This window comes from Mauremys mutica, chromosome 1, assembly GCF_020497125.1.
Source record: "Mauremys mutica isolate MM-2020 ecotype Southern chromosome 1, ASM2049712v1, whole genome shotgun sequence".
Classification (NCBI taxonomy): Eukaryota; Metazoa; Chordata; order Testudines; family Geoemydidae; genus Mauremys; species Mauremys mutica.
Genome location: NC_059072.1, coordinates 232,569,285 through 232,593,371, shown reverse-complemented (window position 1 = coordinate 232,593,371; position 24,087 = coordinate 232,569,285). Strand labels below are relative to the sequence as shown.

The 24,087-nt window shown below is 43.9% G+C and overlaps 1 protein-coding gene across 4 annotated transcripts in view; it reads left to right on the top strand.

The window, feature by feature from the left end:
- Positions 1-24,087, top strand: part of LOC123351597 (claudin-34-like) — a 46,948-nt gene that overhangs the window by 14,556 nt on the left and 8,305 nt on the right. For 2 of the 4 annotated variants that reach the window (XM_044991182.1, XM_044991271.1), the window contains exon 2: positions 392-1,316. In XM_044991182.1, coding sequence (XP_044847117.1) covers positions 428-1,111 — 684 coding nt within the window. In that variant the 5' untranslated portion in view covers positions 392-427 and the 3' untranslated portion in view covers positions 1,112-1,316. Of the gene's footprint in view, positions 1-391; positions 1,317-10,999; positions 11,132-24,087 lie in introns of those variants that run through there. The other 2 variants (XM_044991100.1, XR_006574062.1) reach the window with 2 other exon arrangements.

Sequence of the window (24,087 nt, the reverse complement as noted above, 5' to 3'; positions counted from 1 at the left end):
ATTCCCATAGCCTCTCTGCTTTCTCAGTTGGCATTAACATATTTTTGCGTCACAATGAGAATAAATTATGGCATATGAAATACTGGGTTCAAGCAGCAATGAGGATAACATCCTATGGAAAGAGATGAAACTTCCATTCTTTGTTCATGAGGTTCAAATACAGGCCTGACCCTGCAAATACATAAGCATAGGGTTGCATATTTGAACAGTTCCACTGGTATAAATGAATAAAGTAATGGGCATGTGTATGTAAAACTCATCAGTGTGAGATTTTTTCCTCACTATAAGAAAATGTAATGTAATCATATTTAATCATTATACATTGGGTTTCTTTGAACATTAATAGTAAAAAAATAATAATTAATAATACATATATTGGGTTTCTTTTCAGTGCTCCTGTGATGATCTTCTTGGCTAATTTGCTTGCATGAGGACTGATGAAGATCTTGAGGCAATGTCCTCTCTGTCTAAAAGAGTTACCCTCCAACTAGTTGGCTTTTCTTTGGGCTCTCTCGGCTGGATTTTATCCTGTATTACAACGAGGCACGCAGAGTGGAGGCTGTGGCTTGTGGATAATACCACCATCTTCTCCTCTGGTATTGCCCATGTGGGAATCTGGAAAATCTGCTTTCCTCCAAACTTAAAAATCTCCAGTGATTATGGTATAGTGTGCTGTCACGAATTCAATTTCAATGAAAACTTTTTCCCTGTGGAAATGTTTCTTGCCCAGATCCTCCTGCTCATTGCTACTTTCTTGGGAGGATTAGGAATATTTTTCACTCTCTTACCACCCTGGCACTTTTATATGGGAACAATTCGCAAAACTCAGGCTATCTGCTTGTTTCTAGCTGGAGGGATCTTGTATATAATTGCAGGTCTCTGTGTCTTAGTCCCAGTGAGCTGGAATTTCTATTCAGTAGCAAACAATAGCAGCATCCCCTTTCCTCCTTCTTTCCACCTGCCTTCTTTCCCAGTAGCACAGAAAATTGGGATTGCTATTCCTCTGGGGATCTCATCTGGCCTCATGTTGCTAATAAGTGGGATCATTTTCCTCTATATCAGATCTCCCGTGACATCAATTAGGGTAAACCCTATGAACCCAAGATCTTAACTATCAGCCTAAAGAGAGAGACAACATTCTAGAAAGTGTTTTCCAGAAATTCTTTGGATTTGAATCAGACAAATATAAATAAAGTTGATGGTTAGTTCTTATAAAAATAAAACAGTGACTCCTATTAATTGCCAAATATTTCCAAGGATTTGTCAATAATATCAACAGCTGTTTCACTCTACCACTGATAAATGTTGGTATCTTCTGTGTGTATGTAAACTTCAGTCACCTACTAAAAATTAAAAAAAACAGGCATTCAACTCTTCACTGTTAATGAGTTCAAGCAAGTCCCCAACACTGTAACACATTTTGAGACTATATCTTCTAAGAATACAAATTCTTGGTGTGCTTGTTATCATCATTAATTTTGTATTTGCTATTCATACAACACCACTGGTGTGAATGGTGAAGACAAACAAAATGATAGTGTGTCAAGAAAATGGTTTACAACAGTGAAAGAGCATGAAATGTGCTTAAAGTAATGTTTGGATTGATTTTTTTTAAAACAAAAGTTGGGGTTTGTGGACGATGTGTGTCCAAAGTGAAGATTGAGCTTGCGGTTTCAATGATAGAAAGCTGGCTAGCTGGTGGGTCTTTAGAATAGCTTTGAAGACTGAGGGTGATTGCATATCGGATAAGAGAAGATATTCCAGACATAGAAAATTGCATGGGACAAGGCACAGAGCCATTTGTGGGAAAAGGAAATTAAACAAACTTTCAGGAATTATGTGCCAACTAGAAGACTTTTATAACTAGCCTCATTAGCTGTCATTGATATAAGGTAGCAGGGATTTTTTATACTTACGCTTTGTCTACACCAAAACTTGCACTCATTTATTTAAAGGTGTGTTTTAAAACTGATTTAGTTAATTCAGTGCAAGTTTACATGCAGACAGGTCCATCGTTAAACTCTTCTATTACTAAAATTTTACCAAATGAAGTTGTATCATATTATCTGTGACAGAGGTCTTACCTATTGTCCTACCCTGTATATAGTAGATGTTTCTGGGCCTGACTGTTATTTATACTAAGGCCCTTGTTAAATGGGCTACATTGGACCTCTTATTTGCATTTGACACTTCCCTCTTGGACAGTGTAAAGAGGCCTTAATATAAATAAGAACCAGGCTTTTCTCTTTTTAATATTATTGTGGGTTGCATTAAATCTTGTTGTTGTGGGTTGGGCACAATGACTGCAGTTCATTCAGGATCAATGTAAAGAGGTAACTGAAGTAATAACAGTCTCCAAACCGAAAACACAGGCACATCTTTCTTCCAAAAACAAAGGCTGCCCAGAAATCTGAACAACCCAGCCGGAGGGGTTTGCTGAACACAGTTTGACTAGAGGTGTGTGTATCTGGGTCTCTAAGAGAAACAGGACCCAAGGTAGCTTACTTTAAGTAACCTTTGGGGTTCTCTTTTAAAGATTGGGTGGGTTTTTTCCCTGAGTTATGGTCAGTGGGTTTTTCTGCTTTCTCTGGGCTTTTTTTTTTTCTTGGACCATACCCCGCCCCCCCCCCCCCCCCCGCCCCCCCACTCAGTGTGATGATCCATACACTGCCACCATGCCCAGCATGATGACATAAAGATAGAAACCCCTCTTCAATGCCTGGCATAATGATGAAAATCCCATGCCTTCACCCTTTGTGATGCCACAAAGATGCAAATGCTGCCCTTATGCCCAATGTTAATGCCCTGCATGACACAAGAAGAAAATCAATGATTGGTTAACAGAAGGCCCACTTTGTGAGGTATGGCATTCCAGACACCATATTCACCAACAACAGATCCCCAATTTGTCTTGGAAGAATTCAAGGAAATTGCGCGCACATGGAAGTTTGAACATCTCACCTCCTCCTTCCCAGCATACCCACAGAGTAATGGGAAGGTGGTATCCGCTGCGAAAACAACTAACGGTCTGTTGCATTAGGCTGTTTCTTTTGGTTCCGACCCCTTGTTAGCATTTTTGGCACACATGAAAGCCCCACCACGGGGGTGCCAAAACAGTACATTGCAGGTGCTGATGGGGCAAAGGAGCAAAACCCTACTACTACTAAGGGGAGACTTGTTGCAGCCAGAAGGATGAAGATACTACCGAGAAGAGATGACTAATAATCAGAGAAAGCAGGTACTAAACTATGACGGTTTAGCCAAGGATCTACCAGCCCTGAAGACAGGAACTCCTGTGAGGATCCAGTCATTAGAGAGACACCAGAAAGAGTGGACTGGGGGGGTGCAGTGCACCCTGGTGATACAGGGTGATGAAGCAAGAGGGACAAGTGATCCAAAGGAACAGGAGGCCCTTATGAACCAGCAGATACAGCACCAAGAGAGAACCTACAGAGATCATCACAGACTAGAGAGACAGACAACCATCTGGAGACCAACTCCACAGGGATGGAGGAGACTCCACAGAGATATAGTTTGTTAGATTCAGAGACAAGTGACAGGGAGACAGAGGTCACGCCTGGTGTGGTCACCTGTTAAGGAGACCAAGCTATCTCAAAGACTATGTAACCTCCTGAGTCTGTGGTAAAGATGAGACTCCAACATGGCAATATGTCCAGCTCAATGGACATGGGATGGGAGGCCTGAGTATCAATTATTTGTTTTAAATGTTTGCGGTTTATGTACTGGCTGCCAAGGTGGTCTGGTTCCAAGATAGGGATATGTGTTCTGTCTATCGGCCCACCACAGTTAGAGAATCCCATTGCACCAAAGCCATCCACTATGACCTGCACATTTCCCAGAGTCACTACCCTTGATAGCAGCAGCTCTTTGATTGCGTTGGCTACTTGGATCACAGCAGCCCCCACAGTAGATTTGCCCACTCCAAATTGATTCCCGACTGACCGGTAGCTATCGGGCATTACAAGCTTCCAGAGGGCTATCGACACTCGCTTCTCAACTGTGAGAGCTGCTCTCATCTTGGCATTCTTGCGCTTCAGAGCAGGGGAAAGCAAGTCACAAAGTTCCATGAAAGTGCCCTTACGCATGTGAAAGTTTCGCATCCACTGGGAATTGTCCCAGACCTGCAACACTATGTGGTCCCACCATTCTGTGCTTGTTTCCCGGGACAAAGTCAGCATTCCATGGCATGAACCTGCCCCATTACCACCATGATGTCCAAATTGCCAGGGCCCGTACTTTGAGAGAAGTCTGTGTCCATGTCCTCATCACTATCGTGATCATGCTGTCGTCGCCGCCTCACCTGCTTTTGCAGGTTCTGGTCCTGCACATACTGCAGGATAATGCGCGCGGTATTTACAATGCTCACAGCAGCAGTGGTGAGCTGAGCAGGCTCCATGCTTGCTGTGGTATGGCATCTGCAGGAGAGCAGAGCTGCAGCGGAAGCGGTGGATGACGACGGATGCCACAAGAATAGATATTTATAAAGAATGACAAGAGGACCTGTGAGGTCAATTCATGGAACCATGAGAGCAAGAGAGCAGAGTTGCAGCGGAAGCGGTGGTTGGATGACGACAGTTATCAGTCCTACTGCACCATGTGCTGAAAGCAGTATGACGTCTGCATGGAAAAAAGGCAGGAAACGATTGTCTGCCTTTGCTTTCATGGAGGGAGGGATGACTGACAACATGTACCCAAAACCACCCGCAACAATGTTTTTGCCCCATCAGGCATTGGGAGCTCAACCCAGAATTCCAATGGGTGGCGGAGACTGCAGGAACTGCGGGATAACTACTCACAGTGCAATGCTCCGAAAGTCGATGCTAGCCATGATGCTGTGGACACACTCTGACGACTTACTGTGCTTAGTGGGGACACACACAATCGACTGTATAAAATTGCTTCCTAAAAATCAACTTATATAAATTTGACCTAATGTCTAGTGTATGTCTAGTGTAGACATACCCATAGATGAACACGATTTGCTGGGACAGCATCAAAGCAGCTTTTGTAAAGGGAAAGTGTGCCTCACCAATCTATTAGAATTATTTGAGAGGGTCAACAAACATGTGGCCAAGGGTGTGATCCAGTGGATATAGTGTACTTGGACATTCAGAAAGCCTTTGGCAAGGCCCCTTATCAAAGGATCTTAAGCAAAGTAAGGAGTCATGGACTAACTGGTTAAAAGATAGGACAAAGGTAGGAATAAATGGTCAGTTTTCACAGTGCAGTGGAGAGAGCTATACAATGGGGTCCCACAAGGATCTGTACTGGGACCAGTGCTGTTCAACATATTAATATATGACCTGGAAAAAGGGGTAAACAGTGAGGTGGCAAAATTTGCAGATGACACACAATTACTCAAGATAGTTAAGTCCAAAGCTGACTGTCAAGAGTTGTAAAGGGATCTCACAAAACTGGGTGACTGGACAACAAAATGGCAGATGAAATTCAATGTTGATGAATGCAAAGTAATGCACATTGGAAAATATAATCCCAACTATAAAAACAAAACAATGGGGTCTAACTAGCTTTTACTGCTCAAGAAAGAGATCTTTGCGTCATCATGGATAGTTCTCTGAAAACATCAGCTCAAAGTGCAGCAGCAGTCAAAAAAGCGAATAGAATGTTAGGCACCGTTAGGAAAGGGATAGCTAACAAGACAAAATATCATGATGACACTATATAAATCCATGGTTTGCCCACATATTGAATACTGCATGCGGTTCTGATCACCTAATCTCAAAAAAGATATATGAGTTGGAAAAAGTACAGAGAAGGGCAACAAAAATGATTAGGGGTATGGAACAGCTTCCATCTGAGAAGAGATTAAAAAGACTGGGACTGTTTAATAATCGGAGATCTACCTATCTCCTAGAACTGGAAAGGACCTCGAAAGGTCATTGAGTCTAGCCCCCGGCCTTCACTAGCAGGACCAAGTACTGATTTTTGCCCCACATCCCTAAGTGGCCCCCTCAAGGATTGAACTCACAACCCTGGGTTTAGCAGGCCGATGCTCAAACCACTGACTGCAGCTGGGAGATATGATAGAAGTCTATAAAATCATAAATGGTGCAGAGAAAGTGAATAAGGAATTGTTGTTTACCCCTTCATATAACTGAAGAACAGGGGTCACGTTATGAAATTAATAGGCAGGAGGCTTTAAACAAACATAAGGAAGTATTTCTTCACACAACACACAGTCAACCTGTGGAACTCATTGCTAGAGGATGCTGTAAACGCCAAAGGTATAACTGGGTGCAAAAAATTAGATAAGTTCATGGAGAATTGGTCCATAAATGGCTATTAACCAAGATGGTCAGGGATGCAACCCCATGCTCTGGGAGTTATTAAATCTCTGACTGCCAGAAGCTGGGACTAGACAGAGGGGATGGATCACTCAATAATTGCACTATTCTGTTCTTTTCCTCTGAAGTATCTGGCACTCGCCACTGTTGGAAGACAGGATACTGGGCTAGATGGACCATTGGTATGACCTAGTATTGCCATTCTTATATCTGACTCTATCATCAGTTTCATCTCCTACTGAGGCCAATCCATAATACCCTTTATTTGGCTAACTGCTTCGGTCAAAGAGGGATTTACAAAGTTGTCAGTAAATTGAGACTGAACTGAAAATCTTCCAGACCCACTACAAGATTTCCTTTCACCCGACAAATGTACAGCAGATGAGTAAATCTGAAATCAATCATATCAACTGTTGTTAGTTAGGACATAGTTTCCAGCATCATTGTGAATTAATTGTCCAAGTTTTTAAAATGAGACATGACAATGGGTAACACAATGAAATGAAGCCTTCTCACCAGATTGTCTTATGTCACAGTAAATTCAATGAGATGACAATCATTTATGTAAACTATGAAAAAAACACAATATGGCTATGAATTAAGACATTTGTAATTCTCTAGCAGATATGAAGGACATGTTAGAATTGAGAATGAACAAACTGTAATACCAAACAAAGAAAAATCAAATGCACAATAGTGAATTCTAATTTTCATTAAAATGTGCTAACATACAACCAGACCTTTTTTAATGGCTTAATTAAAAAAAAACAACAACTATAGGACTAGATGTCTGTTAGCAAATACGATTATTCTGTAACAAGTCAGTAACATATCGCCTGTCAAGTGTATCAGCTACCTGTCACAGTAAGAGTCACTATATTTCTCTACACACAGCACATAGTTTTCTTTCTGCCATTAGTTTTCATAGTCTTATAACCCAGATTCATCAGATGTTTTTCCAGTGTGCATGTAGAATTTTTGCACCGCAATTCTATCCATTTTTAGAAAGACACTCTTTAGTGTGGAACAAGTGCACTTGAGAAACATGATTTTGATTCTAAGGGTTTCTGCCTTCTCATCAAAAGAATTACTAGCAAATATACAATCAGATCTTTTGTTAATAAAATCAAGCTATGAAATCTTCTCATAGCGTAATAATAGAGAAGGGTAAAAAAGAATATGTCAGTGTATTAGATGTTAAGTAAAATGATACTCCCGAAGGCTAATGGTTTTAGGAAATTTAGCTGGTATTAATCTAGTTCATACATAGTCTGTCTTGTAGAAAGAAGAATGTCTTGAAATAGCGTGTGTGGTAGGAAAATGTCTGTTTAGCTCATGAGCTCTGTTGAAATAGAACTGTGATTTGATCAGATGAAAACTCCCTGACAAAAGCAAAAATCTACCAGTCTAGCCACAGAACATAGTATCACCATACTCCCAAAGGGACATGTTGTTTGGTACATTAGGATTCCAAGACTTTGCCACTAAGATGTGAGCCATGAAGAACACAAGAGCCAAAGCCATGATGACCTTGCAAGAGAAAAGAGAACTCCACCTAAAACAGTCATATTTCTTGTTACAGGCTTTCCATTGCTCCCACAGAACTTCATACAGGTCTGACTGGGTGTAGTGGTCAAATATCCATGTGAGCTAGTGATTACAGAAAGACATATATGAATCCCAGCCATTTGGAGTTCAGCAAGAAGGTGCAATAGACTGCCATAGTTTTTGCACACATTGCTCCCCAAATCCTGAACTACACATGTTTCCCCATAAATGCAGTAGATAATTTTCATTTGCAAGCAAGCCTGATGACAATGTGAACGACTGAGGCAACAGTATAGTCACCGGAGAGCAAATATAGCCATCAAGGACAAGGAATAGCCTGGAAAGTTCAGCAAAGCCAAGTCATTATCCATTTTGCTTCTGTCTTGACTCACTCTGGCTGGAAATAAACTGCATCAATGAATCACGACACAGCAGTCTTGTTGGACATAAATCCAAAAGAACACGGAGAAATTAGTTTCAGTTTGTCCTTACTTTTGAGTTCACGCCATCAAATCTCATATCAAAATGCAGCTGCTAATTAAATCACTGCAGTTGTTTTTGCTAAATGAGCTCCATATTGTTCTGTGAAACCCATAGTAATCAAATCTGGCCTAATCCATAATCTCTAAATCAGGCACTGGCTAAAATTATGCCCTAAACTTTTTACACAATGCAGTCCATTATGTTTTTGATGTTAACAATTCCCAGAAATATATGTTGAACCACAGGTTTATTTTTAAGTCATGCGGTTGATTTACAGAGCTGGCTTTTGGGACCCATGAAACTTTTTGCTAAGGAAAGTCTTAGATTAGTAAGAGAGGCTCTTTCTAGGACAATCCCAAATTGAATGTAGGATTATTGGGTGTGCTGCTCTCTAAGCGTATTGATTGCAGGAAAGAAAAAGAGAGAGAAGAGATTTGCATTGTGAAGGAGCAAATAAAAGGATTGGGAATCTATTAATAATCTGTTTGGGCTCCTAAAATCTTAAAACCAGCCCTGCCGAGTAGTCATATAGTCATATGATCTTTTATAAAGTTTTTGTCAGCCATATACACAATGTGGGTCTTGGCATGATGATTTTCCTCCTTCAGTTTCCTTTGTTTGGCTCTTCAGCTGCAGTTATTTCTATACTTGTTGATTTTAGCAGTTCGCCTGTAGCGGAGAAATATGTGATGGAAGAACTTTTTCCCCATTGAGTGGCCTCTGCATATTCCCACTCCTGGGATGTGCTGACTGGGTTTTCAGACCGTGGAACCTAAGGTAGCTGTGCCTGCTGGAGTGCCTTTCTGCCCCCTCCCTCCCAGCCCTTCAGTGCTCTTAGACATTCTATGGGTGAGGCTATAATAGGGGGGCATGCTGTTTTGGTCAGTTCCTTCCAGTTGCCAGCTGCAGTGGATTAAGAACCAGATGCTTCCTTCTTCAGGGCCCTACTACTTCTTATTAAATTTTTAGAATATTCATAGTATTAGTTAGCAACAGCATTTAAATTAGTTTATTAGAATGTTAGGCAGTATAGTTATCTTGGAACATGGGTTGTGTTTTTGAAGAAAGCTTGATGGCAGATTGAAAGAGTAAGAAGCCTGGTGTGACAGGATGTGTACCCCACACAGGCCCTGATGGGGTTAATGGGGGCCTGAGAGGCCAATTAACATAGCTGGCAACACCTGTGAGAGAGCAAGAGTGAGGCTTAATTGATGATGAAGCCCAGCTGAGGAGGGGCAGGGTGGTGATTACAAAGCCAGAAAGTTTGTAGCAGAAAATGACTTTAGGGGGAGAGTCTGTGGTCACTCTTTGGTGGATGGAAGAGGTAGGAAGTGGTCCAGGGAAGCAGCAAGTGGTCTGAGGGAATAGCTCTTGGCTGCCAGCTACAGAATCCCTAGGCTGGAACCAAGAGGATGGGTGTGGGTTCCCCTACCAGCCACCAAGGAAATGAAGGGGTAAGGCACGTAAGGACCATGAAGTCTAGAGACAGATGGATGACCTGCTGCAAGGTCATTGGACTACAGTTTTTTTGGACTCTCTGTTACCTTAGAAGGGATGGACTAAAATGTGACCAGGCCAGAGAGCCAAATTGCAGGAACAGAAAACACCACAGTGACAGAGTGACTGTCAGCAGGGGGGCACTAGATGGGGAGACAGCTGCTACACCAGGCCACTCCTGCAGTGAGAGAACCCCTTGGCACAAGAATTTAAGTGCTACTTGTCCTTGCATCTTACCACTGTTGAATGCACCTACACAATGCCTAACCTGCCTTGGAGAGAGAGAGAGCCACTCCTCCTCGAGGTGCTCTATTTGTACTACTATTGTTCTGATAGTAAGGAAAGAGATATGGAACAGAGTGCAGGCTCTACTTCTACAAAAACCATCAGCAGCCAAGCTCTCTGGATCTGAGGTACCCACTGGTTACAAGAAGATTCAACTTCTGCCCCGATGCCTGTGCAGAGAAGATAAAGCAGAAACAGCTTTACCATCCTTGGGTCTGTAAACCTCTTAAATTCTCAGCTCCAAGAAGAAAATGGTATCTATGAAGGACCCCAAATCTTTACTTTATGGGGATGCCTTTTATAGGTTTATTAAAATTCAGGTATCTCTGTACACAGTTCCACATACTGATGGATTTGTATTATCCGTGAAGCTGGTAGCTATGCTTATAATTAAGACTGCCCAGTACTTCCCATTATAAAACCCCGTTTTCAGTTGTTTATAATGCCAAACTTTAACCAAAACTTTCCATGCAGTGTGAATGGTTGAATCGTTTTTTAAATCAGCTAATATGGCGCCTATGATTCCCATGCTGTGACTGACCATGCTCCAGGCTGTAGGAAGTGAGCAAAACTTCCCTTTCAATTGCTCCTTGCAGTGGCATGGGGCTGCTGTGTACCCAGGCATCAGACCTGAGAGCAGGTAGATATGCTCTCAGTGGTCCCAACATGATGGAATTTCTATTTTTTCAATTTGCTTTTTAAAAGTTTAGGAGATTACATAAACACACACACCACTTTGTTAAAAATGTTAAGATTGCAAAGTCAAGAACTCTAAAGTTAGGAAATTCCAGTTAAGATTGCCTATGCATATGTATTATGAGAGTCTTTAATTACATGATCACATATTATTTTTTCCACAGGACACCTGCCTCATTCAGCACATAGGATGGACCTGCTCTGGAGATTAATCAGGGTTATGTAGTGAAGGAGATGGCTGTGCATAGTGCCCTATCTCATGTATTGCAGAAGCTGGAAGGTGTATTGTGAATGAGGTAAGGAACAGCAGGAAAAGGAAAAGTCTCATAGTTTAAGCAGTTGAATCCTGCCCTAGAGAACTGGTTTCTATCCCTGCTTCTGCCACAGAACTCCTATGTGATGCTGGGCAAGTCATTTAAAGCAGAATTTTGACAGGTGGCCATTATTGTGTATTCCTCATTTTCTGGGTGCCTAATTGAAACATCTAAGGCATGATTTGCAGAAGTGCTGAACACTCACAGCTGCAGCTGAATACTCCTGGGGGAATTCTGTGCCTCTGCACGTGCACAGAATTCATGTCCCCCACAGATTTCTTTGCTTCCCCGCAGAAAAATGACTTTGACAGGGAAGTTGCAAGAGCAGTCATGCACCCTTCCCTAGTACCACAGGTACATCGTTTCAGGCACCTGGAGCAGTCAACAGAGAGATAAATCACTGCTGGTGGCTCCTACCCTGCATCGGGATCAGCTGCTACTCCCAGCTGAGCTGGAGGCAGGAGAGGATGGGGCTTTCTCTTCCCCTGCAAGGAGCAGATGGGGCTGTGTCAGACCCACCTCCAGAAATCTCCCCCTGGCTGCAGGAAGCTCAACACCCTCCCCTGCTTCCTGCCCCCATCACTCCTCAGCCACTGGGGGGAGGGGTCACTGTAGGAGGAGCTGCTTCCCCTCATCCACCCAACCCCCAAGCATCCGGACCTCCCATACCTGGATCCCCCACACCAAACCTCACCCTGTATACCCAGACTCCACCTCACTGAATCTCAACCCCTGCATTTGGAGCCTCCCTGCCACCAAACCCTCAAGACCCCCACCTCTGCACCCAGACCACCCCCTACTGTGCTCCCTGCACTCAAACCCCCACCCTTATGAACCCCACCCTCCTGCCCCTCACACCCAGACCCCCTGCTGAGCCCCAACCACCTTCACCTGGAAGCCCCTGTAGAGTCTCATTGCCCCTGCACCTGGAACCACCCCCAACAAGCCTCTGTGCATTCAGTTCCCCCCTCTGAACTGCCTGCACCCAGATGGTCCCACGCAGAACCTTCTCACCCCACACCTGGATCCCCTCACACTGAGCCCCTCCATACTTGGATCCTGCCTGGTTGAGCCTGCCTGCCGCGCACCTGGCACAGAGGGGCAGGGCCCCAGGGCATTTCTGGGGCAGGCCCAACCTTTGTGCTGTGTCAGGGTCGGGTGCAGCCTCACCACTGAGCCCATGTCCTGAGGTGGAGGGTAGGAGGGCTGGAGGGTGATCTCCCACCTTTATGCAGCCAGGGGCCTGTGCTCCCACTGCCATGCTGGAGCCTCCACATTTATGTATTTACAAATAAAACCTGCAGAATTTTGCAGAATTTTAAAATGTTGTGTGCAGAATTTTTACTTTTTTGGCACAGAATGCCCACAGGAGTAAACTGAAGTCAATGGGAACTATGCTTTGGACAATACTAAATAAATTCTTTCAACGGTGAACTCTCAGGCTATAGCTATAGCAAATTGGGCATCCAAAATTAGTGGCTACTTCTAACAATTTTGGTCTTAATATCTCTGGGCCTTAATCCCTCATCTGTAAAATAGACATAAAAGCACCACCTTACCTCACAGGGGTTTTGTGAAGATAAATTAATGCTTGTGAAGCCCCAGATAATATCACAAGGGCATGACAGAAAAGCCCTCCAGGAAATTAATAATTCAGTTTTCAGTGTTTGTTTGCTTACAATGAATAATGCATGATGCCACACATTGAGGGATGAGGAAAAAAAAATATTGAATAACTACCCATGCTGTGAACGCCATCCATCTTTAATTTTGAGTGTTTGACTTTGCAACCTAAAGTTTCTTTTAAATATAGGTTTTTATAATATATGTGGCAAAAGTGGCAATAAAATGCATGATATGAATTATTGATGAATAAATAAGAAACTCTCAGAAGAAAAGGTTAAACCCTAGGAGACCACACATGGACTGGTAACGACAGCAACATCATTTCAAAAGGGACTATGTAGAGTAGGCACCTTCATTTGTCTGGATGAAGTCTAGTAGAGATGCTGTCTCAAGTTGGCAATGGGCCAGTTCCTCGATTGTTATAAACTGGCATATCTTCAACTTCAGTGACATGAGACTAATTTGCACCTGCTGAGATTTGGCCCATTGATTAAATCTATCTGAGGCACTCTCTTGTGTTGCACTGTAGCTGGAAAAAATTGGGATTATGGCCAGGTCCAGGAACTAGTCCATGCTTGGTAATGAGAGCAAAGAGATCCACATGGTCTCAGGCTAGCGATACAGGATTTCCTCTGTGATGATGAGATATTGCACCAAATTCTGCCTGAAAAGAGCACCATAAATTTAAGGACAACAGTCTCATTATACTTTTACTGAATTCCATACTGATCTATTTAGCTGGACGTATAAAGACTGACTATTGGATCCTGATCTGAATTAGATGTGGGGAGTTCCCCAGGTACTCTTCCATTTATTCTGCACCAGGGCCTTATGAGGATATGATTATCATGGACTTTACCAGTCTAAAAGTATTACAGAAACTTGCTTGGAGCAGATTTCCTATATTAAGGATGGAACAGCAGGATGATTTCAGAGACATTATTTTACAGTGCTGAGGAGTCCTGGAATTAATTTAAAAGATCAGTTCCTGATTTGTAAATAATTGAAAAATTGCTGGGCAGTTGAAATTAACTTTTGAGGTTTGTAAAAGCATAACTGATCGCTTGATAGTATAAACCAGTGGTTCTCAAACTTCTGTATTGGTGACCCCTTTCACATAGCAAGCCTCTGAGTGCGACCCCCTAATAAATTAAAAATACTTTTAAATATATTTAACACCATTTATAAATGCTGGCGGCAAAGCTGGGTTTGGGGTGGAGGCTGACAACTCATGACCCCCCATGTAATAACCTTGGGACCCCCTGAGGGGTCCTTACCCCCAGCTTCAGAACCCCTGGCATAAACCAACCTAAATCTTGATAGGCTCATTGGAGACCAGTTGAAATTTCAAAGTTTATATGAAATGCCTGACATAAAGACACACAAAAGGTGTTTTTTTTTGTTTTGTTTTAATTCTGGTGTTATTGCCAGTCTGTAAGCTGTCTACATAGTTTCTGTGGGACAAATATTTGCTAAGGGAAGCTGATGCTTAGAAGCAACACAGCACAAACATCCTTAACCTATTATCACTGAGTATTAGAAATTCCTTGCATGCATCCTGCTTCTGGCAAAGACCTGTACCACAGCCACTGGTACCAAGGATTGACTTGGTTTCTGAGGCTTTTGTTTACTTAAAAGAACAGTGCTCTCCCAGCTGGTGAGACAGAGCTGTCCGCATAAAAACCAGAACAAAATACCAAGCAATGTTAGGTAAGAAAATCCATTCTGTATATTGGATATGAACGTAATGCTTCTATAAAAAGAGAGGTTTTGATTGTTCTTAACCATGCATACCGGGGAATTTGGGGAGGAATTCTCTCTCCATGAGGTGAACTTTCTCAATGAGTGCTTCCTGGGATAGTGCCACTCCACATCACCCTCACAATGGGTCTGTGACTAAAAGGCACAATTGAGGCTTAGATTGTAAATTTCTCTCTCTGTCTTGGAGGAAAGGGATAGAGATCAACTTGGATCTTGAATGTTTTGATCTATGTGCAAGGAGGAACCCAGTGTGATAAAGAAATGTGACAGCTCAGAGGTTAACAGGATCCTAGAGAGATATTTAAAACTGGACACTTAAAGACCTTTATTTTCTTCCCTCCAGCATAGCTGTAAATACCTGTTAAAATTTTGTTGCAAACAGCTGGTGACAATGGCACTATAAAAAGGCAGATAAAATAACCACAGCCTGGAAAAGCTTGTGAACATGCCTTTGTGGAATTGTTACCTGGGGATCTATGCTATCTGCCCATTGGTCATGACAGGAAAGTGATCACTTCAGCCAGACTGATGGAACTGAGGAGCAGACGCCTCCCTCCATTGATCTGTAAACACATTTCCCAGATGCTTTATAGCATGTTTGAGGATTAGAATCACAAAGCACATAACTAGTGAGCATTATTTTCATGCTATTAAACCAAAATAATGCATTTCTTTAAAAAGGAAAAAAATATTTTCTTCCGAGCATTCATTCTACCACAGCCAAAACATCTTTGAATTAAAAGACCGAGGAGTACTTGTGGCACCTTAGAGACTAACAAATTTATCTGAGCATAAGCTTTCGTGGGCTAAAACCCACTTCATCGGATGCATGTATTTTCCACTGCATGCGTCCGATTAAGTGGGTTTTAGCCCACGAAAGCTTATGCTCAAATATACTTGTTAGTCTCTAAGGTGCCACAGGGACTCCTTGTTCTTTTTGCTGATACAGACTAACACGGCTACCACTCTGAAACTTGAATTAAAAGGGATAGTGAACTACAATCATATGATTGTAACACAAAAGCAGCTTACTTTCCACAGCAAACATCTCACATTGGAGCACACATCTCTGTCAGTTTGAGAACAAGCACCAGAGTGTTGTTGAGATAAACAAGAATTGTGGAGTGAACTAGAATTGTGCTAGAGACCCTGCATGGAATCTCCATGAGGCCCTTCACTTAGGAAGGTCCCTGTTTATATATATATTTAAATAATCCTTAAACAGAAATAAGAATAAATGTATTCATTTTACAAATAATTTCTAGAAACAAACCAGTCTGTGAACCTTTACATGCAAGCTTAATGTGATCCACCTGTGTACTGAATGAGGCAGAATAGAGAAGTGGCAATAATGGAGTCTCCTGGCCACTGGGTGGTACTGTTAGTGTGCATAATTCAAGGACGAAGAGGAAACAAGTGATATCCTCTTTGGACCATAACATGGTTCTCTGTAGTTTGTAGTAAGTTTGTGTTTCTGCAATCCTTAAAGTTTGCTGGACTCTCACTCGGTTTCTTCTGTAGAATCAAAAAAGGGTAAAAACTTCTGTCATTTATACATTTCTCAGAAGGAAAGAGTTCTTACCCAAGCCTATTAGTAGCTGGCTGGGAAAGCAGTTATGTGAAATGGCCCTTAAGTTTGCAAATAGGACAGTTGGTGAGGTGGGGACCAACATTCCTTATAAGGACAAAGGTGGAAGAGCAGTTGTCCTGGATGGGTGTGTGTGTGAATGGGTGGGAGGTTCAGTGCTGTGAGTGCTGTCATTCCTAGCACATGTTGTGAGCCAATTTTCAAAAACTGGTTTTGTGGCAAAAAATGTTATGGTCGCAAAGTACTCGGCTATATTCTGCCTCTCGTCTCTGATCTGCTCTGCCTGGATCAGGAAAGCTCCACCTGCAACAACAAAGCAGATCAAAGAAAGGCTCAGGTCTACCTCTTCCACTGATAACCATAGAAGGAAAACAAGTAACTGGAGGTCTGCTAGGTGCCCACCTCTTGACCTTCAAACACCCCTTTGGGGCCAGAGCAGGACTTATGCACTGACTAAACTGGTTCATATCATACAGCTACATTGTAGAAATTTGACTAAATAATAAAGATTGCAACGTTGTTGCCTGACAAGCCATGACAAGCTTGGGCCTTGAACAATGGCTGGTACAAAACACATTCTCGCTGTGTCACGGGAGTGAAACAGGAGAGTAAGAAACCTCTGATAGCCATACATTGGGAGCAACATTTCATAGTTGTAAAAATCTAAAATATTTTGATTGATAAATGAAAAAAACCTGGGGCATTTCAGGCTCTTGAGACACCAAGACATTAAATGAAAAACTGGGTCTGTCCTAGTAAAATTGAGCAGTATGGTTTCTTTAGTGAGAGCAGTTTTACATTAACTTGAACAAGACTTTATTTGGAGAGAGAATGAAAACAGCCAACAAGGACTGCAAAACAGGCATTAAGATTGCCTTTATCCCTGTCCTCCCAGAGGAGAGAGAGTGGGAGCTAAGGGCTACACAGAGAAACAGAGGATTTAAAAACACAGAGGCAACTCCCAAATACAGCTGTCTGCTCATGGTAACTCACCTACACAAAAAGTCTGCTATGATTATTTAAGGATGAACTTCAATAACTCCTGTACATTTCTCAACTTTCCTATGTGCAGTTATATCCATGTTAGTAAGCAGATGAGTCTAGGGAGAGATCATGTATTGTTGTTTCTGCCTAATTTGGTTTCTTAACTTTGAATTACTTTCCCTTTTAAGTTAAGATCTAATAAAGCTATACATTAAGAGCTTCCTGACTACATTGTATTTCATAGTATTACCTTTCAGGTATGCAGTACCAAAAGGGTCATCGTAAAGGCAAGTCCACATCCCCCCTAGGCTTCAGAGCCTGAGCCTCAACGTCAAAGCACTGTCTACACTGCTATGTTTAGAATGCTAGCATGAGCCCCACTAGCCCAAGTCTATTGACCCAGGCTGGGAGACTTGCTTCCCCAGGCTGTGTAGACATACCCTAAGGCTGTAATTTACAGAGGTGGTCTCAGAGTCTGGATTCTCAAATAAGTGTATGTGCAATTTTGTGAGAACAAATAATTGTGGACACATTTTCTTACACTTGAACATTTAAATACCCGATTTGCAATCACGTAAAGGCTAACCGCAGTTTCAATCCCTGTGCTCATTACAGTGCAGGGACTGCTCTTTCTGGGTGCCCCAGAGGCACTGTCTTGTACAGCAGGCTGCATCATCCATGTACACGCCTGCAGGCACATCCAGGAGCTTGAGGGAGGAACTGCGCCTCCCTGAAGCAGTGCAGCTCTCCAGGTGGACAATGTTTTAATGGTAAATTGTCTCAATCCTGTTCTGAAAGAACCATCTCAAAAGTAAGGGTAATTCAGCCTCAAAAATAATTAATGTCTACCCTCTGCTGAAGATGTCAATTGATTAACATTGATGGTTTTCTAATTTTGATATTTCTTTACTAACGAGTAGCCCACCAAACAGCAGTTGGGTGACAGCTTGCAGTCTTTTCCTGAGCTGGATTTACCAATGACAGAAAGGTAAAAGGCTCCACATCCCAGTGAAAGTAATATTTGCATGAGAGAAAAGAGGAAATAAAATACAAATAGCAGAAAAACAATAGATCCCTTCCTTTTATCCTACTGGCTATAGGATCAACAGGACTTGAACCTGGGCCTGCTTGACAACCAACATCCCCACATTGCCATCCACCAGCAGCTGTAACTCTGGTGCTTACTGTGATCCACAATCTGCAGAGGTTCCAGATCATGGGAAGTTCCACCTTGAGTGACCTAATAGTGATTTTAGTGATCCCTGTTGGTTCCTTGTCCTTTCATAAATCCATGGAGCTTATCGGGAAGAGTCCAGGCAATAAAGTGTATCCCTAGCTTCTCTGTTCCTGAACTCCTGGTAGTGACCCTCAGGCCTGACTCTGGCTTGATCCATAGCTTGTCTTTTGACCCTGATACTGGCTTCAGTTCTGGAATCCAAAGCTCATTCCACTAGTCCTGAGACTGATCTTGGTTGCACTGGTCAGCTTCAAGTCCCCCACTACAACAACAATACACCTCTATCTTATGAGATCCTTGCACCACTGTGTCCCTTCCTCTCTCTGAGTTGCTGATGAAGACTGGCTAGATTTCTCTTCACTCAAATTCCTCGTTAATAAAACAATCTTCTCCAATGAAACCTTTCAACCAGTGACTCTCAAACTTTTTTACTGGTGACCCCTTTCACATAGCAAGCCTCTCAGTGCGACCCTCCTTATACATTAAAAACCCTTTTTTATATATTTAACACCATTATAAATGCTGGAGACAAAGCGGGGTTTGGGGTGGAGGCTGACAGCTCGCAACCCCCCATGTAATAATCTTACAACCCACTGAGGGATCCTGACCCCAGTTTGAGAACCCCTGCAACAATTCACTCAGATTCAGACCTGCCAACCATAGAAATGTTTCCCATAGACTAGGGAATTTCAGAGCCTTCTACAGGGAAATGCCATAGGCTATGGATAACCCCTCCCCCCACTAGCCAGCTGCTTCTCCCCATCCCCCTATTTCCTGGAGAAGAGCAGCTAATCGAAGCTGCTCCATGTGCTGAGGGATAGCCTGGCTGCTCAGCACAGAGGCAGGCAGAGTCTGACTTCTGGCCTGCCTCCCAGATGCAGCACTGAGCCTTTTGATCTTCCAGACAGCTCTTCAGATCCCTGTACTCCCCCAGGCCAGGGAGTGAAGATGCTGCCACTGAACAACCCTCCAACCCCTCCATCACCGTAGCTCTGCTCTTGGCCAATGAGCCTCAGGTCAGCAATGAGGTTCCATGGTCCTCAGCTTCCCTGAAGCAAATAGCTTCTGCTCAGGCCTCCCACCATATGCCTGGCTTCTGTGTGCAGCCATCACTTCCACCCATTGGATGTTGCCCTGATTCCCTACAAATGCAGCCCTCTGTCCCTACCTTATTGTATTTGGTAACAGAGGTGATTAGCAACATTCAGATAACCAAGTCCAGATTAATGAGCTAGTGAATAACTATGGCAGCGGGTTGATGTACGTCCGGAATGCCACTGGCAAACGATCAAAGCAGGCACTGATTTACAATGTGGTCCATCATATTTGACTAGTGTCCACAATCACATTGTGCATTATTTCTCATCTTTCAGGGGGTTTAAGAGATGACAGCATCTTTCATGTGATATTCTGAAATAATTCAGTGAAAAACATTGTTCTGGGGGGATGTTGAAGCCTGAGAGTTCTTTTGTGTGGCCAGCAATCAGGGGTTTATTTGGGACCTTAGTATTATCCCAGAACTCTTTCCAGCATGCCTCTGGATTGGATGAAGGTGCTTTTTAAGAACTTTAGTGCAATACGAAAAAGGCTTGTGAGATATCAGACGTGTATTTGGAAGGTTCTGGAGCTACTAATGAATTGGGAAGTTCAAGTTGGCCATGGTTCAACTGTACTCATGAGCATTGTGTGTGTTTCTGTATTTTGGATAGGCATATATGTGCCACAGTGGGCAACTATTGAATGGGTGTCGATTTTAATGTTCAAGTTATGATTCTTATCATAGCATTAAGATGTACATACAGAGATTTGGTATGTGAGTTGCCTGTCCAGACAGGTGGGCAATCTTCAGTGGTTGAGTACATCAGTGTGTGTGCATTTAGCATGTTATGTTCACAAGTTTTTGGATGAGTCTAGTCCTTTCTTTTTCATTTTCTCATGTCTATTCCAGATGAAGTTTAAAAGTCAAGCTTTTGTACTTTGGCTCACTTTCATTTCAGACCTGTTGACCTCAAAAGTTGACCCTTTCCTTTGCAGCTTTGTTGTACAGATGAAAGGCTATTACCATGGTTCTGGAGGCACTGGGGCAGAGCTTCCAATATAGAAAGCATTATGACATTATTTTGAGGTTGGTGGAAAGCGTGTCGCCCATGGTGGTGAGGTCTTTGCCTTGTACCACAACAGTGATATTGTTAATGAACTTAAACAAAATGGTGTCAGGTAAGTCACTAATATATGTGTTTAATAGCAAAGAAGGAAGCATGGATCCTTGAGGTAATCCATCATTAAAAGCTTGTGCTGTGCTGATCTGCCCATTCAAAAGGACATGGTATCTAGTTGCTCAATATTGTGGCCAGGAGTCGTGTGCTATGGCATTTGATGACCCTTGATGCCTTGAGCAGTAGCACATATCACCATACCATGTCACAGGAGGTAGATAAAACTATTGGTGCAGTTCTGGTTTTTACATTCTGCTGGAAGCCACCCTTAATGTGACTAGTGATGGTGAGAACCTGGTCATGGCAACTTCTTCCTTGTCTGAAATCAGCCTGTTTTTTGGCAGGATGATCTCACAGATAGGGATGAAATGGGCCAGCAAGACCCTCTCCATTAACCTGAGAATTGTGGAGGGGAGTGATGTTGAGCAATAGCTGGCAGAATCATTTAATTGTTCCCATGTTTGGGAAGGCAATGATTTTCACCTCTTGCCAGCTTTTTAGGATCTTCCCAGTCAAATGTTTGGCAGTGAATGGGTCTGCTAATCATGCTCGTCTCTTTGACCCCAAATTCTTAAGGAATTCAGGATAAATGCCCACCTTGCCAACAGCTTTTTTGCTTTTAGTGGCCAAAAAAGCCTTGCTTATTTCTTCTATAGTATATGGGGGAAGATAGCTGTCATAAACAGATAGTTAAGGGTTAAGGTCTCTTTTACCTGTAAAGGGTTAACAAGCTCAGTGGACCTGGCTAACACCTGACCAGAGGACCAATCAGGGGACAAGATACTTTCAAACCTCGGTGGAGGGAAGCTTTTGTTTGGGTTCTTTGTTTTGGGGGTTGTTCTCTCTTTGGATCTAAGGCCTGGTCTACACTAGGAGTTTATGTCGAATTTAGCAGCGTTAATTCGATTTAACTGTGCACCCGTCCACACCAGGAAGCTAATTAGTTCGACCTAGAGGGCTCTTTAGTTCGAATTCGGTACTCCACCCCGACGAGGGGAGTAGCGCTAAATTCGACATGGCTATGTCGAGTTAGCCTATGTGTGGACGGAAATCGACCTTAGTAGCTCCGGGAGCTATCCCACAGTGCACCACTGTGTTGACGCTCTGGACTGCAGTCCGAGCTCAGATATTCTGATCAGCCATACAGGAAAAGCCCCGGGAAAATTTGAATTCCTTTTCCTGTCTGGCCATTTTGAATCTCAGTTCCTGGTTGGACATCGGGGCGAGCTCAGCAGCACTGGCAGCGATGCAGAGCTCTCCAGCAGAGGGGTCCATGCAATCTCAGAGTAGAAAGAGGGCCCCAGCATGAACTGACCGGGAAGTCTTGGATCTGATCGCTGTGTGGGGCGATGAGTCTGTGTTTTCGGAGCTGCGCTCCAAAAAACGGAATGCAAAGACCTACGAGAAGGTCTCCAAAGCCATGGCACTCAGAGGATACAGCCGGGATGCAACGCAGTGCCGCGTGAAAATCAAGGACCTGAGACAAGGCTACCAAAAAATCAAAGCGGCAAACGGACGCTCTGGAGCCCAGCCCCAGACATGCCGCTTCTACGAGGCACTGCATGCCATTCTCGGTGGGTCTGCCACCACTGCCCCACCAGTGACCGTGGACTCTGAGGATGGGATAGTGTCGACGGGCAGTTTCTCGGCGATGTTCGCGGATGGGGAAGATGAGGAAGGGTTTGTGGAGGACGAGGCAGGTGACAGCGCTTACAATACTGATTTCCCCGACAGCCAGGATCTCATCACCCTCACAGAGATCCCCTACCAACCCTCCCCGGCCGTTAACCTGGACTCTGAATCAGGGGAAGGATCAGTCGGTAAGTGCTATAAACATGTAAACATTTATTTTTTTAAAAACAGGAATAAAAACTATATGAAAAGAAGGTCAATACATATAGGGATCGAACAGAAATCCTCTTGGGACACTTCCACGAAGCTCTCGTAGAGGTACTCGAAAAGCCTCCGCAGGAGGTTCCTGGGGAGAGGTGCCTTATTGGGTGCTCCGTGGAAGCACACTCTTCCGTGCCAGGCCATCCTGAGGTACAGTGGGAGCATTGCCTCCACCAGCATGGCAGCATAGGGCCCTGGTCTGTGCAGGGATTCATGCAGCATGCGCTCTCTGTCTGTCCTAGTGACCCGCCTCAGGGTGATCTCGCTTGGTGACGGCTGCATCTAATTAGGGGAATTAATGTAATGTTACTATTGTGAATGCTTGACTTTTCATTTGCATAACAATGACCGTCGTTTAACAGCCACGTGGTGGAGGCTGCAGAGGGAAAGCATACAGGGATCTTTCCCGGGGACAGCCGTGAGGGGCTGGAACAGGGTCAGACTTTATGTTTTCCAGATTGCCTGCAGCAGGAGGGCACTGCTATCCATTAACTGTTAAGCAGCCTAAAGTTTACGGCTTACCAGGCCTGGCTGCTACACGGATTCTGCTGTCCTGCCCCGCTTGTCCGATCTCCAGTGCAAGACCCCAGGCAATGAAAGCGAATGCCGAAAATTCGAACTTGTCCTGAGAGCACGAGACTAGGTGCCCTGTATGGTCTTGTTCACAGAAACTGAGTAGACTGTGTTCAGTGTTCGCAAACATGTATCTTTGCAAGGAAATCACTTCCTTTTTCCCATCACACAGCTGCGGCTCTTTCCTGAATTGCCCCGGCATCCCCCTCACAGAGGCTGGCGCAGATTAGGCGGCGAAAGAAAAAGACTTGGGACGAGATGTTCACTGAACTGATGGCCTGTTCCAGAGCCGAGGCGGCCCAGCAGAGCCATTGGAGGGAGACCCTCTCTCAGCAGCAGCGCTCACACAGCGAACGGGAGGACAGGTGGCGGCAGGAAGACCAGCAGGCGACTCAAACGCTGCTTGGACTAATGAGGGAGCAAACGGACACGCTCTGGCGCCTTGTGGATGTTCTGCAGGACTGCAGGCAGGAGCAGAGAGCCCCCCTGAACTGTATCTGCAACCGCCCTCCCCCGCCACAAAGTCCTGTCCCCCCCTCACCCAAAATCACAAGAAGGAGAGGCGCTAGGGGCCGTGAAAACTGTCATTCCACCCCAGCAGAGCGCTCATGTACCAAACAGCTCTCATTCCCTAAAGTATGAGAATTGCTTCCCTTCCTGGCTCACCCGATCCAAAATCCCAGTTTCATCCCCCAACTGTGTAGTTGAGTATTAAAAATAGTTTGCTGTTCATTACTGTTTCCGTCATGTTTCTTTGCAGAAGACTTTGTGTGAAGGGGAGATAGGGGTTTGTTAATTGCATAGGACAGCCACCATTACCAGGGTACAGACATGGGGGCAGGATCAACAGCAGGTCACACACAGAGTGCAGTCACTAGGCACCCGGGTCAGTCTGGGAGGTGTCTGCTGCCCCAGGTCAGTCTGGGAGGTGTATGCTGCCCCAGGGTCCGAGCGCCTGGCATCCACAAATGGCAAGGCAGGCTGCCCTTACCATGCCCTTCCACCCTAGCCATGAACCTCTCCGATGCCCTGAGCCCCAGCCAGAGCCATCATCCCCCTA